Source organism: Leucoraja erinacea, chromosome 1, assembly GCF_028641065.1.
Source record: "Leucoraja erinacea ecotype New England chromosome 1, Leri_hhj_1, whole genome shotgun sequence".
Lineage (NCBI taxonomy): Eukaryota > Metazoa > Chordata > Chondrichthyes > Rajiformes > Rajidae > Leucoraja > Leucoraja erinaceus.
The window spans coordinates 136813961-136832103 of NC_073377.1; the positions used below are offsets into that span (position 1 = coordinate 136813961).

Here is an 18143-nt window from a genome sequence, read left to right on the forward strand (position 1 = left end):
GTATAATATTTGCCAACACAAAGTGTCAATATTTATTCCGTAAATAACTCGACAACTAAAAGTTGAGTCAAGTATGGCTCGCCACCATAATGTACTGTTGACACAGGTGATTAGATTAATGCACACATAAAGTTTGCAACGGCAGACAGATTTTTTTTCTCATGAAATGAGTTCCTGTGGCCTGGCTCGCTGGCACCTACAGCCCCGCAACAAGATCTCCCGATTACAAGTTCTAAACAGCTCTTTGGAACCTGCCAAAGATTTCAGGGCCAAGGACGGGCTCTCTGATGTGGCCACACTGTTGGAAAAGGTGGCAGCCAATGGGTTTGGTTCAGAGAGAGATACAGCACGGAAACAGGCCCTTCGGCCACCCAGCACGTGCCGCCCACCGATCACCCAATCGCACCAGTTCAACGTCATCCCACTTTCTCATCCATTCCCTGCAAACTCGGAGGGGGAGCAATTTACAGAGGGGCGATTAACCTACAAACCCGCACATCTTTGAGATGCGGGAGGAAACCGGAGCACTTGGAGGAAACCCACTGGGTCACAGAGAGAGCGTGCAAACTCCACACAGGCAGCAGCCGAGGTCAGGATCTCTAGCGCTGTGAAGCAGCGGCTCTACCCGCTGCGCAGCGGTGCTGTGACGCCAGTGGCACCGTGCTGAAAGCCCTTCCTACCTGGCGGTCTCCTTCCACTCCATCTCCTGCCCATCGATGGCCAGCAGTTCATCGAGCTCGGTGAAGAGTTGAGGGGCCGGGTTGTCGTCATCCTCGCCGAGGATGAAGCGGATCCTCTCGGCCGCCGACGAGACTGCGGGGAAGACCAGCCGTTCGTTACACCGCCAACCTCACAGCACATATCCACCAGTCAGGATGTGGCATTGTCCCCACATGGAACAAGCAACCTCCCACTGGAAACTATTACAATCAAACAATACCTCAGCCAGGACACTGGGACAGGCACTGCAAACCTTCGGCCCTTCAAGCCTGCAAAACCATTCAATATGATCATGGCTGATCATCCAACTCAGTATCCTGTACCTGCCTTCTCTCCATACCCCCTGATCCCTTTAGCCACAAGGTCCACATCTAACTCCCCCTTAAATATAGCCAATGAACTGGCCTCAACTACCTTCTGTGGCAGAGAATTCCAGAGATTCACCACTCTCTGTGTGAAAAATGTTTTCCTCATCTCAGAACATGGACACAGAGTGCTCAGCGGGTCAGGCAGCATCTCAGCAGAACATGGAGAAGTGAAGCTTGGGGTCGGGACCTTTCTTCAGCCTGATGGTTATTGGTGGGGTAGGGGGTGGGGAAGAAAGCTGGAAGAGATGAGGGGCAGGACAAAGCGTGACAGGTAATAGATGGATACAGGTGGGGGGGGGGGGGGGGGGGGTGGGTGGGGGGGTAGGTAGATGGAGACAAAAAGACAGAAGATGAGTGGTGAAGGAATTGAAGGAGTTGCGAATTGTGAAGTGGAGGAAGGAATGTAGGTGGAACTGAGGAATGTGGGGGAGGAATATGTGGTCCAGATGGGCACCGGTGAGGGGAGGAGGGTGATCACTGATCACTGACCAATGCATACATGGCCATAACACCACATAGGCTCCAGTGAGAAAAGTATGATGAGCTTTCCTGCCTCAGTAGGTAGTCACAAACAATCATCAAACTTCAAATGGCTATCAAACTTTACAACTCCTCCCCCTTCTGACATGGGGTAGACTGAGACTGACATCCCCCCCCCCCCCCTCCCCCTACCCAATCTTTGCACATCCCCAATCCTTTCCACGCATCACTTTAGTTTCATGTTTCATGTATCTTGGGTTTTATGGCTGTTGGCTGATCAATTTCTCCCCTGAGATAAATAAAGTTATATCGTATCGTATCCTAATAACCCCCCCCCCCCACCCTGGCCTCTACCCCCCAACCCCAGCCCATCTCTGTATGAATGAACAAATGTTTTATCACATGCTTGTCACATGCGACGTGTCACAGTGAGACTCTTTGATTTGCACGCCCAAGGGGCCAAGGTATGCAAAGAGTCACCACATAAAGAGCACCGACAAAGTATCTCACGCCGGGTCCACCTTTGTTCTCCCGCTTCCCTTCTCACGACCATCCCCCCATGCGGGCTCCCCCTTGTACTTCCCCCCCCACGCCGGGTCCCCCTTTGTTCCCGGTGGCGCGTCCTCCAGCTTCCACATGCCCCGTCCTCGAACGCTGGAACCACAAACCCCTCCAAATACCCTTCTCCACGTCTGTAACCTCTCCAACTCCAAATACCCCTCCCCAACTGTAAACCCCTCCAACTCCACCCCAGCCCATTGCTGCAAACCACTGCTATACCTCTTCTCCTCTGTAAATCCACCAAGCTCCCATACCCTGTTCCATCTCTGCAATCTCCTCTACCCCCCAACACCCCATCCGATCTGTGTAACCCCTCTATCTCTGTAAATAATCTACCTCTGTCTCTGTACATCCTTCATCTACCCCCTTCTCTCTGCGACTTCTCCCATACTCCACTCCTACACCACCCTGGCCACGCTCTCATCTCACTGCTACCATCGGGAAGAAGATACAGGAGCCTGAAAACTGTGACCTCCAGGTTCAAGAACAGCTTCTTCCCAGCAACTATCACTCTCTTGAACACTGCCTAACACTAACCTCAGCAACTGATCTTCTATGGAGTGTGTCCTTGGTCACACTATGGGCTTTGTTTCTTACACTATTATGATGACTAATTATGAATGTATTATATTAATAATTAGTATATCTTTGTGTATGTGTTATTGCAATAATGTAAACCTGTTAATCTACTGCCAATGCAGAAAACAGAGGAAAGTACAGCACAGAACGGGCCCTTTGGCCCACAATGTCCATGCCGAACATGATGCCAAGTTAAACTCATCTCCTCTGTCTGTACATGCTCCATTCCCTCTATATCCTTGTACCTATCTAAAAGCTTCCTAAACACCACTATGGTGACGGCCTCCACCACCACACTTAGTAATGTGTCCCAGGCCGCCAAGACTGTCTGTGTACAAAAAAACGCCCCACACATCTCCATTAAACTTTCCCCCTCTCACCTTACAGCTATGCCCTCTAGTATTGGACATTTCCACTCTAGAAATAAGGTTCCGACCGTCTACCCTGACAATGCCTCTCATAATCTTATATACTTCGATCAAGTCTCTCCTCAACCTCCAACGTTCCAGAGATAACAATCCAAGACTACCCAATATGTAATTAAAAGGTACTGCAAATGCTGGTTTACACCAAAGATAGAGACAAAATGCTGGAGTAAATTCTCCTTCTGAAGAAGGGCCCCAACCTAGAATGTCACCTATCCATGTTCTCCAGAGATGCTGCCTGACCCGCTGAGTTACTCCAGCACTCTGTGTCCATGTTCTCCAGAGATGCTGCCTGACCCGCTGAGTTACTCCAGCACTGTGTGTCCATGTTCTCCAGAGATGCTGACTGACCCGCTGAGTTACTCCAATTTGCTGTATCTATTTTCAAGTCTGTTGGTAATACCCTCTAATCCAGGCAGCAATCTGGTAAATCGCTTCTGCACCCTGTCCAAAGCCTCCCTATCCTTCCAGCAATGGGGCGATCAGAACAGCACACAATACTCCAAACAAAGTATGCAGGACACTTAAACATTCTTGATTGAAACAAGCCATCTTTTGTCCAGAGAACAGTGCAAATGGTAGATGTGTTCCCACAGGGAGTGTGTGAGGCATGCAGTGTGGACATATACAGGAGGATGCTAGATAAATGTGGAGGATGTTAGCTTTACGTTTAGGGTTATTAGGTACAGTCAAAAGCTTGTTTTTGCTTCCAAATTGCATCCAGTGTGTAGTACAGTACTGATGCACGGGGGGGGGGGGGGGGTCACTGGTTGGAGCGGACTCGATGGGGTGAAGGGCCTGTTTACACGCTGTATCTCTAAAGTCGAAAGAGTCTGTGACCCTTTCACAACAAAGCACACGGAATCCTCTGTGACCCCGACACGACAGTGCCACATTATTTATTTAATATGTAACTGCGCCAGACACAATTCCTCTGAGACTTAAAACAATCAACAGTGCTTGATCAGGCAGAGTGGCACCTTCGCAGGAGCTTCTGAACTCATTCACGCTTTCCAGATGTGATCCTTGCATTAGGTCTGCAGCATCCTCACCAAGAGCCCCGTCCCAAAACGTCACTGTAACTTTTCAATGTTGTGACAGTCTGAAGAAGCGTCTCGACCCGAAACGTCACCCATTCCTCTCTCCAGAAATGCTGCCTGTCCCGCTGAGTTACTCCGGCATTTTGTGCCTATCTTCAGTCCTGCCTCAACTCCCTCCTCTGGCAGCTCGTTCCGTACACCCACCACCCACTGTGTGAAAAAGTGACCCCTCAGGTTCCTATTAAACTTTTCCCCCCTTTCACCTTTAACCTACGTCCCCTGGTTCTAGATTGGCATTTGATCCATATATCTCTCAGCTTTTCCTATCCCATCATTCCGACATTGCTCCTCCGGGAAGTTCTGCAGTTCTGGCGAGGATAGGTTTTGGAATTTAATCCAAAATCAACAGTATACTGTAGGCTTTACAACATGCATGAAGCCTGCTTACTGGTTATGATTGGTGAGAATGTTGGTAGAAGGGACTTCTGGAATAAATGTGAGACAAGGTCTGGCTCAGCTAAGTGTCGTTTGTTCTTTGCTCTCTGTCGTGGGATTCAGTAGATCATACAACTGCTACACGCACCCTTCCACTTACTCGCGAAACGTACGACGATAAAAGTGACCCGGTGTAAAACTCGACGTCCCAACTCTTTTTACAACCAATGCGAGGGCGTGGTTTTCAATACTAGAAGCCCCATTTTACCCCCTCAATGTCACGAGCCAACGGACATCGGGCTCCTAGCAGCTCGTCTTCCAGAGCGGATCACATGGGAAGTGGAGGACCTGCTCCATAATCCTGAAGATATGACACCATACGACGAGCTTAAATCCGCTGTCTAGGAGCGAACGCAGCCCTCGAAGCAAGCCCGCATTTCAGAGATGTTGGGAGATGATAATCTCGGCGATAGGAGGCCATGACAAATGCTGTGGCAGGAGACGAAAAGTGTGTAGAACTACTTTGAAGAAGGGTCTCGAACCGAAACTTTGCCCATTTTCTTCGCTCCATAAATACTGCCTCACCCGCTGAGTTTCTCCAGCATTTTTGTCTACCTTAGAACTACTTTTAGTTCAGTTTAGTTTTGTTTATTGTTACATGTACCAAGATACAGTGAAGAGCTTTTTTATTGCGTGCTATCCAGTCAATGGAAAGACTGTACATGATTACACCTTTATCCTCCACCATTTATCATATATCTGTACACTGTGGACGGCTCGATTGTAACCATGTTTTGTCTTTCTGCTGACTGGATAGCATGCAACAAAAGCTCTTCACTGTACCTCGGTACACATGACAATAAACTAAACTCAAACAAACTTCATAGGAGTTTATTCCTTGGAGCGCAGGAGGATGAGGGGTGATCTTATAGAGATGTATACAATTGTAAGACGAATAGATTTGGTAAATGCACAGTCTTTTGCCCAGAGTAGGTGAATCAAGAACCAGAGGACATCCACTTATGGTGAGGTGGGGAAAGATTTAATTGGAAACTGACGGGTAACATTTTATACACAAGGGTGGTGGGTGTATGGAACGAGCTGCTGGAGGAGGTAGTTGAGGCAAGTAAGATAGCATTTAAGAGACAGTTGCACATGTACATGGATAGGACAGCGTTAGAGGGATATGGGCAGGTGGGACTAGTGTAGATGGGGCATGTTGGTTGACATGGACGTTGGGCCAAAGGGCCTGTTGCCACGCTGCATGACTCTAACCCATCCACCCTGTACAGATACAGGATAAAGGGAATAACGTTTAGTACAAGTTAAAGTCTAGTAAAGTCAGATTAAAGATAGTCCAAGGATCTCCAACGAGGTAGATGAAAGATCAGGACCACTCTCTAGTTGGTGATAGGATGGATCAGTTGCCTGATAACAACTGTCCCTGAACCTGGAGGTGTGCGCTTTCAATTTTGTTTTAGGCGTGTGACGTGAATGTTGACAGAAGGTACAGAGCAAAAGCTTCCTGATGTAAAACAGTTGAGAAACTTGTGAGCAGCATGTCGACCTCTTCCCTTGCGTGACTTTGGTATGTGAGTGACGCACACCTTGTAGAGTCAACATTGCTGGGGGCAATTGCACCAGGGAGAGTTCAGCATGGTTACAGAAACCTTCTACCTTGACAAAAATGACTTGCAAATCTGCCACTGTAATATCCTCCCCCAATGTTTTGGTTAAAAGCAAAGTGCTGGAGTAACTCAGCAGGTCAGGCAACATCTCTGGAGAACATGGACACAGAGTGCTGGAGTAACTCAGCGGGTCAGGCAGCATCTGCAGAGGGAATGGACAGATGACATTTTGGGTCAGGACCCTTCTACAGACTGATCAATAGTTAATGATAGGCACAAGGAACTGCAGATACAGGTTTAGAAAAGAAGGCAGAGTGCTGGAGTAACTCTGCGGGCCAGGCAGCATCTCTGGAGAACATGGATAGGTGATATTTTGTGTCAGAAGTAAGGTCCCGGTCCGAAATGTCAGCTATCCATGTTCACGAAAGAGTTAATTAGTTGGATTGCCATCACTTGCCAGTCAGTAACTCCTGGTAACTGCCTCCACACATAAATGTTTAACAAGTTCTCAATTGCAACAGATCTCCAGATATATTGAGATCAATAATTCATACATTCCATAGTCTATTTCAATATCAATGCAACATCTAAACTGTCAACAAATGCCTGTGGGTTTGTGTGTTGTAGGGGAGGGTGGTGCTGTGAGCAGAGACCTTTATCCCGCATGGCAGACACAAAATGCTGGAGTAATTCAGCAGGACAGGCAGCATCTCTGGAGAGAAGGAATGGGTGATGTTTCGGGTCGAGACCCTTCTTCAGACTGATGTCAGGGTAGTGGGCGGGATAGAGATTGAATATAGTCGGAGACAGAAAGACTGTTGGGAGAACTGGGAACGGGGAGGGGATAGAGATAGAGGGAAAGCAAGGGTTACTTGAAGTTGGAGAAGTCAATGTTCATAACGCTGTGATGTAAGCTGCCCAAGCGAAATATGAGGTGCTGTTCCTCCAATTTGTGCTGGACCTCACTCTGACAGTGGAGGAGGCCCAGGACAGAAAGGTTCAGTGTGGGAATGGGAGGGAGAGTTGAAGTGCTGAGCAACCGGGAGATCAGGTAGGTTACGACGGATTGTGCGGAGGTGTTCAGGGAAACGGTCGCCGAGCCTGCGCTTGGTCTCGCCGATGTAGTGAAGTTGACACCTGGAACAGTGGATGCAGTAGATGAGGTTGGAGGAGGTCCAAGTTTATCCTGCATGTCTGGTCAGGTCACTCACTGCCATTCAGAACATAGGAGAATACTGAGTGCACATAATATTGAGGGTGGCACGGTGGCGCAGCGGTAGAGTTGCTGCCTCACAACACCAGAGACCCGGGTTCAATACTGACTATGGGTGCAGTCTACGGGAGTGTGTACGTTCTCCCCGTGACTGCGTGGGTTTTCTGCGGGTTCTCCTTTTTCTTCCCACAATCCCAAAACGTGCAGGTTTGTCGGTTAATTGGCTTCTGTAAATTATCCCTAGTGTGTGGGATAAAACTAGTTTGAACTCGTGATTGTTGGTCGATGTGTAACCAGTGGGCCGAAGGGCCTGTTTCCACACTGTATTTCCTAAACTACACTAGAATACTGAGTGCATACATGCGGAGGCTTTGGAACGAGTTAACCACGGTCCCAGGCTGAAACGTACCTATTCATCTACAGAACGGTCGTGACCCGAAACGTTACCCATTCCTTCTCTCCAGAGATGCTGCCTGTCCTGCTGAGTTACTCCAGCATTTTGTGTCTACCTATCCATGTTCTCAGGCTCCGCACGTACTGATAATCAACATTCCCGGACTTTCAACATTCCTTCCACATTCCACCCATAATTGCCCTTAATTACTCTGCCTTTTCATCTTCTCTACATTGTTGCTTCCTGCCATAATGGCCTCTTCGTTTGATTGCCCCTTATCTCCAGCCCACAACAGATCTCCCATCCCTACATCAACAAAAGGACACAGAGTGCTGGAGTAACTCAGCCGGTCAGGCAGCATTTGTGGAGAACATGGGCAGATGATGTTTCGGGTTGGGACCTTCCTTTAGACATCTCCATTTCCTTCAATAACCATGCCCGACCAAGGGCCACCATGCTGAAACGTTGACTCTTGTTTCTTCCCTCCCCTGATGCTGCTTCCCCAACCAAGTACTTGTTTCTTTTTAATTTCAGATTTTTCAGCGTCTGCGGTATAGGAGTTAATGGGCCTGATCTCCTTAGAGTAACCCCGGGGCTTGGGACTCGATCGACAGATTGAAACATACAGCACGGAAACAGGTCCTTCAGCCCACTGAGCCCATGCCGACCACCAATCACTAGTTGTATGTTATCCCACTTTCTCATCCACTCCCTACACACTAGGGGCAATTTACAGAGGTCAATTAACCTACAAATCTGCGCGTCATTGGGATGTGGGAGGAAAGTGGAGCACCCGGAGAAACCCACATGCTCACAGGGAGAACGTGCAAACTCCACGTAAAGAGTTGGTTTTAGCTTAGGTTCAGGTTTATTATTGCTTAGTGTACTATAAGGTACAGTGAAAAGCTGTGTTCAATAGACAACTGGTGCTGGAGTAGGCCATTAGGCCATTCGAGCCAGCACCGCCATTCATTGTGATCATTGCTGATCATCCACAATCAGTAACCCGTTCCTGTCTTCTTCCAATATCACTTGACTCCGCTATCATTATCTAACTCTCTCTTGAAAGCATCCAGAGAATTGGCCTCCACTGCCTTCAGAGGCAGAGAATTCCATAGATTCACAACTTTCTAGGTGAAAAAGTTTTTCCTTATCTCTGTTCTAAATGGCCTACCCCTTATTCTTAAATTGTGGCCCCTGGTTCCAACATCGGGAACATATTTTTTGCCTCTGCATACCATCCAATTAAATTTGATAATACTGCACATAAACACAATCAAGGCAAGCACAAAGGCAATAGATAGAACAATGAGCATGATGTAGAGTGCTGCATGTAGAGTAGGGAAGATTCAAACAAGAGGACACCATTTGAGAATTAAGGAACAAAAGTTTAGGGGTAACATGAGGGGAAAATTCTTTACTCAGAGAGTGGTAGCTGTGTGGAATGAGCTTCCAGTGGAAGTGGTGGAGGCAGGTTCGATTTTATAATTTAAAAGTAAATTGGATAGGTTTATGGACGGGAAAGGAATGGAGGGTTATGGTCTGAGTGCAGGTAGATGGGACTAGGTGAGAGTAAGTGTTTGGCACGGACTAGAATAGCCGAGATGGCCTGTTTCCGTGCTGTAATTGTTATATGGTTAGATAGTCAGTGGGCCAAATGGCCTGTTCCTGTGCATATTGTTCTGAATTCTATGTTCTAATCAACGTTCTAGGTTTTCCGTATAGGAAGGAACTGCAGATGCTGGTTTACACCGAAGGCATACACAAAGTGCTGGAGTAATGCCCGTCCCACTTAGGAAACCTGAACGTAAACCACTGGAGACTTTGCGCCCCACCCAAGGTTTCTGTGCGGTTCCCGGAGGTTGCAGGTAGTTGCCGGAGGTTGCAGGTAGTGGAAGCAGGTAGGGAGACTGACAAAAACCTCCGGGAACCGCGTGGAACCTTGGGTGGGGCGCAAAGTCTCCAGAGGTGTCCGTTCAGGTTTCCTAAGTGGGACAGAGGCATTAACTCAGCGGGTCAGGCAGCATCTCTGGAGAACATGGACACAGAGTGCTGGAGTAACTCAGCGGGTCAGAGAAGGGAAACCATTTTGTCAATGTCTCATCTGTTAAAAACGTATCCGCGGGAAACTAACCGACAGCCCGGAGATTAAAATGTAATCAGCATGACAGGAGAAAGTCCAAGCGTGGGCAGACCTTTGACCCCCATGAGGATTAAGCCCCGAGATTCCACTAACAACATTTGCTGGGCTCGCTGACACCAATCCCCTGATTATCTCACCGCCCAACTGTGGCACCAGTTGTTCACCACTAAAAATAACAGCCAGGGTGTGGCCTGCACACCCAGGGACAAGCTACACCCTCCCACCTCCTGCGGGAATGTGGACCCATCCTTTGGGAAACAGGCTAGCGGGTCCAGAGGAAAGTCAGGCATTATACGACCAGCTCGGCCTGGAAACAGGCCCTTCATCACATCCTGCCCACACCAACTACCATGCCCCATCTACACGTCCCACCTGCCCACGTTTGCTCCCTATCCCTCTAAACCCGTACAATCCATATACCTGTCCAAATGTCTCTTAAAAGTTACGATAGTACCTGCCTCAACTACCTCCCCCGGCAGCTTGTTCCACACACCCACCACCACGTACAACAGTCGCCTCTCACGTTCCTATTAAATCTTTCCCCTCTCACCTTAAACCTATACCCTCTGGTTCTTGATTCGCCTACTCTGGACAAGAGATCCTTGCGATTGCCTGATCTATTCCACTCATGATTTTGTACACCTCTATAAGAATAGGAACAGGCCCTTCGGCCCACAATGTCTGTGCCGAACATGATACCAAGACCAACTCTTCTCTGCCTCGATATGATCCGTAACTCTCCATTCCCTGCATATCCATGTGCCTGTCTAAAAGTCTCTTAAGCACCACTATCATATCTGCCTCCACCACCAACCCTGGCAGCGCGTTCCAGACACCCACCACCCTCTGTGTAAAAAAAAACTTGCCCGCACATCTCCTTCAAATGTATCCCCCTCTCACCTTGTAGCCAATGCTCCCTTGCAATTAATATCTCCACCCAAAAAAGAAATAATAAAAGTGCTAGAGTTACTCAGTGGGTCAGACCCCATCTCTGGACAAGACCCTCCTTCAGGCTAATTGGGGGGGGGGGGGGGGGGGGGGGGGGGGGGGGGGGGGGGAATCGAGGACCAGAGGACATAGGTTTAAGGTGAAGGGGAAAAGATTTAATAGGAATCTGAGAGGTAACCTTTTCACACAAAGGGTGGTGGGTGTATGGAACAAGCTGCCAGAGGAGGTAGTTGAGGCTGGGACTATCCCAACATTTGAGGAACAGTTAGACAGGTACATGGATAGGACAGGCTTGGAGGGATATGGACTAAATGCAGGCAGGTGGGGCAAGTGTAGATGGGACATGTTTATCCCATCTTATCCCCCATCGCTATAATCAGTCTAAAGAAGAGTCCCGCCCTGAAACATCACCTATCCATGTTCTCCAGAGATGCTGCCTGGTGTGAGCTCTATGACTGTGACCCGCTGAATCACTCCAGCACTTGGAGACCATCAGATGAGGGGAGGAGGGTGCAGATGGGTGGAGTAAGTGACAAAGGTTGCAGGTGAAACAAAGACAAAGGGTGTCAGATAAGGAACCAGCAGGAGGTGATGCGAAATGTAAAGCCCAAGGGAGGGATATGGGTGGAGGGGGGAGGGGAGGGGTGGATCTCTGTCTGGGGGGGGGGGGTCTCTCTCTCACACACACACACAGATACTTTCAAAGTAGACACAGGAGTAACTCAGTGGGTCAGGCAGCATCTCTGGAGAACATGGATAGGCAATGTTTCGGGTTTGACCTTTCTGTGAATAAAAAGAGGTGGGGTCAGTTGACAGTTGAGTTATTGTCATGTGTACCAAGGTACTGGGAAAAGCTTTTGTTGTGTGCTAACCAGTCAGCAGAAAGACAATACATGATCACAATCGAGCAATTTACAGTGTATAGATACATGATAAAGGAATAACATTTAGTGCAAGGTAGAGCCAGCAAAGTCCGATCAAGGATAGTCTGAGGGTCACCAAAGAGGTAGATAGTAGTTCAGCACTGCTCTCTGGTTGTGGTAGGATGGTTCAGTTGCCTGAAGTCTTGTAAGCATACATGGATATACTGCAGATAATGGGGGATTGTTGGTCAAAGGACAGATGGTTGGTCAAAGGACAGAGATGAAAATTCAAAAAGTGCGATAAAGAAAGAAGTGCAGAGGAGGAATGAAAAGTGAAAGGAATGAGGTGGACAGGACGGGGGAAGGGGGGGGAGGGAGAAATGGGGGTATAGTATAAAATTGGAGAATTCAGTGTTCATGCCGCTGGGGTGCAAGCTGCCCAAGCGGAATCTGAGGTGCTGCTCCTCCAGTTTGCGCTGGGCCTCACTCTGGCAATGGAGGAGGCCCAAGACAGCAAGGTCAGTGTGGGAATGGCAAGGGGAGTGAGTTAGAGTGTTTAGCAACCAGGAGATCCAGTAGACCTTTCGGACCGAGAGCAAGCGTAAAATGAAACGGTCGCGGAGTCTATGCTTTGTCTTGCCGATGTACTGGAACTCGCAATGCAGTGGACGAGGAGGTGCACATGGAAGGACTGTCGGGGCCCCTGGACAGAAATAAGGGAGGTGGTATAGGGACAGGTGTTACATCTCCTGAGGTTGCAGGGGAAGGTACCTGGGAAGGGGGTGGTTTGGGTGGGAAGGGATGAGTTAACCTGGGAGATGCGGAGGGAGCAGAAAGGCACACGGATGGAAGATGTGACCTGTGGCAGGATCTTTGGAGGGGACAGAAATATTGATGATGTGTTGGATTTGAGTTTAGGAGCAAAGAGGTCCTACTGCAGTTGTACAGGCCCTGGTGAGACTGCACCTGGAGTATTGTGTGCAGTTTTGGTCTCTTAATTTGAGGAAGGACATTCTTGCTATTGAGGGAGTGCAGCGCAGGTTCACCAGGTTAATTCCCGGGATGGCGGGACTGTGATATGATGAAACAATGGATCGACTTTGCTTGTATTCACTGGAATTTAGGATGAGAGGAGATCTTATAGAAACATATCAAATTCTTAAAGGATTGGACAGGCTCGATGCAGAATAAATGTTCCCGATGTTGATGTTGAGGGAGCCTAGAACCAGGGGTCAGTTTAATATTAAGGGGTAGGCCATTTAGAGTTCACACCCGGAGAGTTGTGAAGGCAATGGAGGCCAATTCACTGGATGTTTTCAAGAGAGTTAGATTTAGTTCTTAGGGCTAATGGAATCAAGAGTTATGGGGAGAATGCAGGAACGGGATACTGATTTTGGGTGATCAGTCATGATCCTATTGAATGGCAGTGCTGGCTCGAAGGGCTGAATGACCTACTGTTGTACCTATTGTCTATGTTTCTATGTTGTGTGGGATGTGGAGCTCATATGATCTCACTCTGGCACACACACACACTGTCTAATACTCTCTCATATTCTCTCTCTGGCTCTCTCTCTCACCCTTATACAAACTCTTTCTGACTCTCTCTCGCTGACTCACTCTATATTTCTGACATAGGCTCTCTTCCCTCTTCTTTTACACACTCTCTCTCTCTAACACTCTGTATCCGTCTCTGTCTGTCCCTAACCCTCCCACACACAGGATTGAACTCTCTCACACTTGCTCTCTCTCACCTCCCTACCACTTTCTGACTCTCTCTCACTCGCTCTCTCTCCAATACACTCTTTCTGACACACACACACATTCTCTCTCTACCACACACACACACTCTGTCTCTCAACCACACTCTCTCTCTCTATATATAGAAACAGACAATAGGTGCAGGAGTAGGCCATTCGGTGCTTCGAGCCAGCACCGCCATTCAATGTGATCATGGCTGATCATCCCCAATCAGTGCCCCGTTCCTGCCTTCTCCCCATATCCCTTGATTCCGCCTGCCCTAAGAGCTCTATCTAACTCTCTTTTGAATGTATCCAGTGTCGGCCTCCACTGCCTTCTGAGGTAGAGAATTCCACTAATTCACAACTCTCCGGGTGAAAAGGATTTTCCTCGTATCAGTTCCAAATGGCTTCCCCTTAATTCTTAAACTGTGGCCCCTGGTTCTCTCTCTGAATCTCTCTCTTTCTCTCCTCCCCCCCCACCCTCTCTACATCATGTTTCACAGAGTGTAGGACGAGCAGCGAGTCAGCCCAGCACCAGTTGCTGACAATGAGAACCTTGTCTCTGTCCGCAGCATCTGTGATGTGAATGAACCCATCGACAGCCAACCATTCACCCACTCCGCGCTGTGACATTAGCCGGTCAGATTAGCCACTCTGTTAATGACCGCGTATTCCTTTTAAACTGATTACTTTTAAATTAACAAACTATTAATTTCGCTTGACTGACCTCTGACGATTATGGGAGATTACCATAACTCCCCCCTCACCCCTTTTTAAATTGGGTAAAGTGATTGCTGCCTGTGTGTGAGTGAGAGAGTGAGAGAGTGGCCATGGGAACTGCACCGGGGTAGGCAGCCATGGCAGGGGTGAGTGTGTAAGTGCGTGAGTGAGTGCGTGGCCATGGTAACTCTGCACTGTGTAGGCAGCCATGGCAGGGGTGAGTGTGTAAGTGCGTGAGTGTGTGGCCATGGTAACTCTGCACTGTGTAGGCAGCCATGGTAGGGGTGAGTGTGTAAGTGCGTGTGTGTGAGTGCGTGGCCATGGTAACTCTGCACTGTGTAGGCAGCCATGGCAGGGGTGAGTGTGTAAGTGCGTGAGTGTGTGAGTGCATGGCCATGGTAACTCTGCACTCCTTCCCTGCATTCCTGAATCCCCATGTCCTTCCTGAAATCTTATTACTTCTGGCTGCACAGGTCAATGAATGGCCCGCGCACAACGCAGTTAGAAAGCTTATAAACTTACAAACATGGAACGGCACATGCTGGTTTACACTAAAGGGCACACAGTGCTGGAGTAACTCAGCGGCTTCCAAGTCACAGAGTCATACAGCGTGAAAACAGGACCTTTGGCCCAACTTGCCCACACAGCCAACATGCCCCAAATACACCAGTCCCACCTGCCTGTGTTTGGCCCATATCCCTCAAAACCTTTCCAATCCATGTATCTGTCTGAAGAAGGGTTTCAACCTGAAAAACGTCGCACATTCCTTCTCTCCAGAGATGCCGCCTGTCCCGCTGAGTTACTCCAGCATTTTGTGTCTAGTCTGTGTAAACCAGCATCTTCAGTTCCTTTATAACATACACGTGTACCTGTCCAACATTCTTAAATGTTGCCATACTACCTGCCTCAACTACCTCCTCCAGCAGCTCGTCCGTAAACCCAACACCTTTTGTGTGAATAGATTACCCCTCAGCAAGATGGATTCAACAGTGGCTGAATGGGAGATACCAGAGAGTAATGGTGGATGGTTGTTTGTCAGGTTGGAGGCCAGTGACTAGTGGGGTGCCACAGGGATCTGTGTTGGGTCCACTGTTGTTTGTCATGTACATCAATGATCTGGATGATGGTGTGGTAAATTAGATTAGTAAGTATGCAGATGATACTAAAATAGGTGAGGTTGTGGATAATGAAGTAGATTTTCAAAGTCTACAGAGAGATTTATGCCAGTTGGAAGAGTGGGCTGAAAGATGGCAGATGGAGTTTAATGCTGATAAGTGTGAGGTGCTACATCTTGGCAGGACAAATCAAAATAGGACGTACATGGTAAATGGTAGCGAATTGAAGAATGCAGGTGAACAGAGGGATCTGGGAATAACTGTGCACAGTTCCGTGAAAGTGGAATCTCATGTAGATAGGGTGGTAAAGAAAGCTTTTGGTGTGCTGGCCTTTATAAATCAGAGCATTGAGTATAGAAGTTGGGATGTAATGTTAAAATTGTACAAGGCATTGGTGAGGCCAATTCTGGAGTATGGTGTACAATTTTGGTCGCCTAATTATAGGAAGGATGTCAACAAAATAGAGAGAGTACAGAGGAGATTTACTAGAATGTTGCCTGGGTTTCAGCAACTAAGTTACAGAGAAAGGTTGAACAAGTTAGGGCTTTATTCTTTGGAGCGCAGAAGGTTAAGGGGGGGACTTGATAGAGGTCTTTAAAATGATGAGAGGGATAGACAGAGTTGACGTGGATAAGCTTTTCACACTGAGAGTAGAGAAGATTCAAACAAGGGGACACGACTTGAGAATTAAGGGACAGAAGTTTAGGGGTAACATGAGGGGGAACTTCTTTACTCAGAGAATGGTGGCTGTGTGGAATGAGCTTCCCGTGAAGGTGGTGGAGGCAGGTTCGTTTTTATCATTTAAAAATAAATTGGATAGTTATATGGACGGGAAAGGAATGGGGGGTTATGGTCTGAGCGCAGGTAGATGGGATTAGGGGAGAATACGTGTTCGGCACGGACTAGAAGGGTCGAGATGGCCTGTTTCCGTGCTGTAATTGTTATATGGTTATATGGTTCCAAATCTCCCCTCCCCACCTTAAACCTATGGCCTCTGGTCGCAGGTTACCATCTGCATATCCACCTGTGTCCACCTATTACCTGAAAAGAAAGAACTGCAAATGCTGGTTTACTCAAAACAAACCCACAGAGTGCTGGAGTAACTCAGCGGGTCAGGCAGCATCTCTGGAGAACATGGACAGATGACGTTTCAGGTCGGGACCCTTCTTCAGAGATGCTGTCTGCTGTCTGGCCCACTAAGTTACTCCAGTAACTGTCATTTTTGTTAGCACACCAGGATCTGTAGCTCCTCTTTTCTACACTCGAACGAAGGGTGAATAAAGAGTTAAGGTTCTTCCGGCAGCACGTTCCATACACCCACCTCCCTTTGTGTGGAAAAAGTTGCCCTTCAGGTTCCTATTAAATCTTTCCCCTCCTCACCTTAAACCCATGTCCTGTGGTTCTCGATTCTCCCACCCTGGGGAATAGGCTGTGCATTCACCCTGGCTGTTGCCCTCTTGATGTTATACATCTCTATAATAGCAGCATGTGAATAGTGTGCATGGACTTTAGCAGTGGATTTGCAAAGCCGGGCTAATTTAAGCACACTCACAGATCTAAGGATTAAAGTCGGCTGGTCGCCCAATGGCCAGGCTAGGTTCCACAGTGAACTCATCGAGTTAATGAGGCCATGCTGACCTGTAGGTCTTGTGCACGCTCTGTAAAACCCTTACTAAAATCACGTCCAGGCCTTTTGGCAAAGGTGCTTTAAAACCAAAAACCAGGCACGGTGGTGCAGCAGTGGAATTGCTGCCTCACTGCGCCAGAGATCCTGACTACGGGTGCTGTCTGTACGAAGTTTGTACGTTGTCCCTGTGACTGCTTGGGCTTCCTCCCACATTGTTGGCTAATTAATTGGCTTCTGTAAATTGCCCCTAGTGTGTAGGATAGTGCGAGTGTCTGGGCTATTGCCAATCAGCATAAAATCCGCATAAAATGCCCCTCTTCCACATGGAAGAGCTTGCTCCTGTACAGAGGGTTGCCAACTTTCTCACTCCCAAATAAGGGACAAAAGGTCAAAATACGGGACAAATTTTCGACGGCAATTCGTTGACCGACTCGGCCATGGCTGGGTGAATGATGAGTTGGCCCGGGTGCTGGACTGCACACAAAGCCCAGCCAGCAGGTCAGCTGGGGAGTTTTGGCCTGGGCCGCGTGATGTCGCATGCAAAGTCCGGCACCCCATCCAACCCATGAACCGATGATCAACCATGAGAAGGAAAGCGAAGGTCCGAAGGTCGGACAGCTGGCCGGGCTGCCGACCGACAGGGCCACAGGCGAGGTGCTGCTGCTGCACTCCATGGGCTGCACTACGTCGGGACGGGTGAGGCGGGACCGAACGTGGCGCTCCGACCCGACAGTCCCCTCGACCATAGTAGTAGCAGTCAAACATGGGACATAGGCGGTCCCATACGGGATGAACCAATTTAGCCCAATATATGGGATGTCCCGGATAATATGGGAGTTTGGGAAACCCTAGTCAGCGTGGACTCAAATGGGCCAATGTGCCTGTTTCCGTGCTGCATCTCTAACCTAAACTAAACTATAACGAGTGCACATACCAGCCTCGCTGGAGGGAAGAAGGTGCCAGGGATGAGGCATAAGAGAGATCGATGAGGGCAATATTCCACCTGAGCGAGGAACCAACATTGGGGACATTGAATAAGTCGGCACTCCTGACCACAGATCCAGGAAGTTTACAGTTTGGAGAATCGGCATGGCAACATGCCCTTCTTCATAGCTATAAAGGTGAGGGGGACAAAGTTTAAAGGA

At 48.4% G+C, this 18143-nt stretch overlaps 1 protein-coding gene across 1 annotated transcript in view; it reads right to left on the reverse strand.

The window, feature by feature from the left end:
- The window catches only part of LOC129696731 (electrogenic sodium bicarbonate cotransporter 1-like), a 214005-nt gene that overhangs the window by 171215 nt on the left and 24647 nt on the right, over nt 1–18143 (reverse strand). The window contains exon 4 of the mRNA XM_055634903.1: nt 681–813. Within this exon, the coding sequence (XP_055490878.1) occupies nt 681–813 (133 nt within the window). The remainder of the gene's footprint in view (nt 1–680; nt 814–18143) is intronic.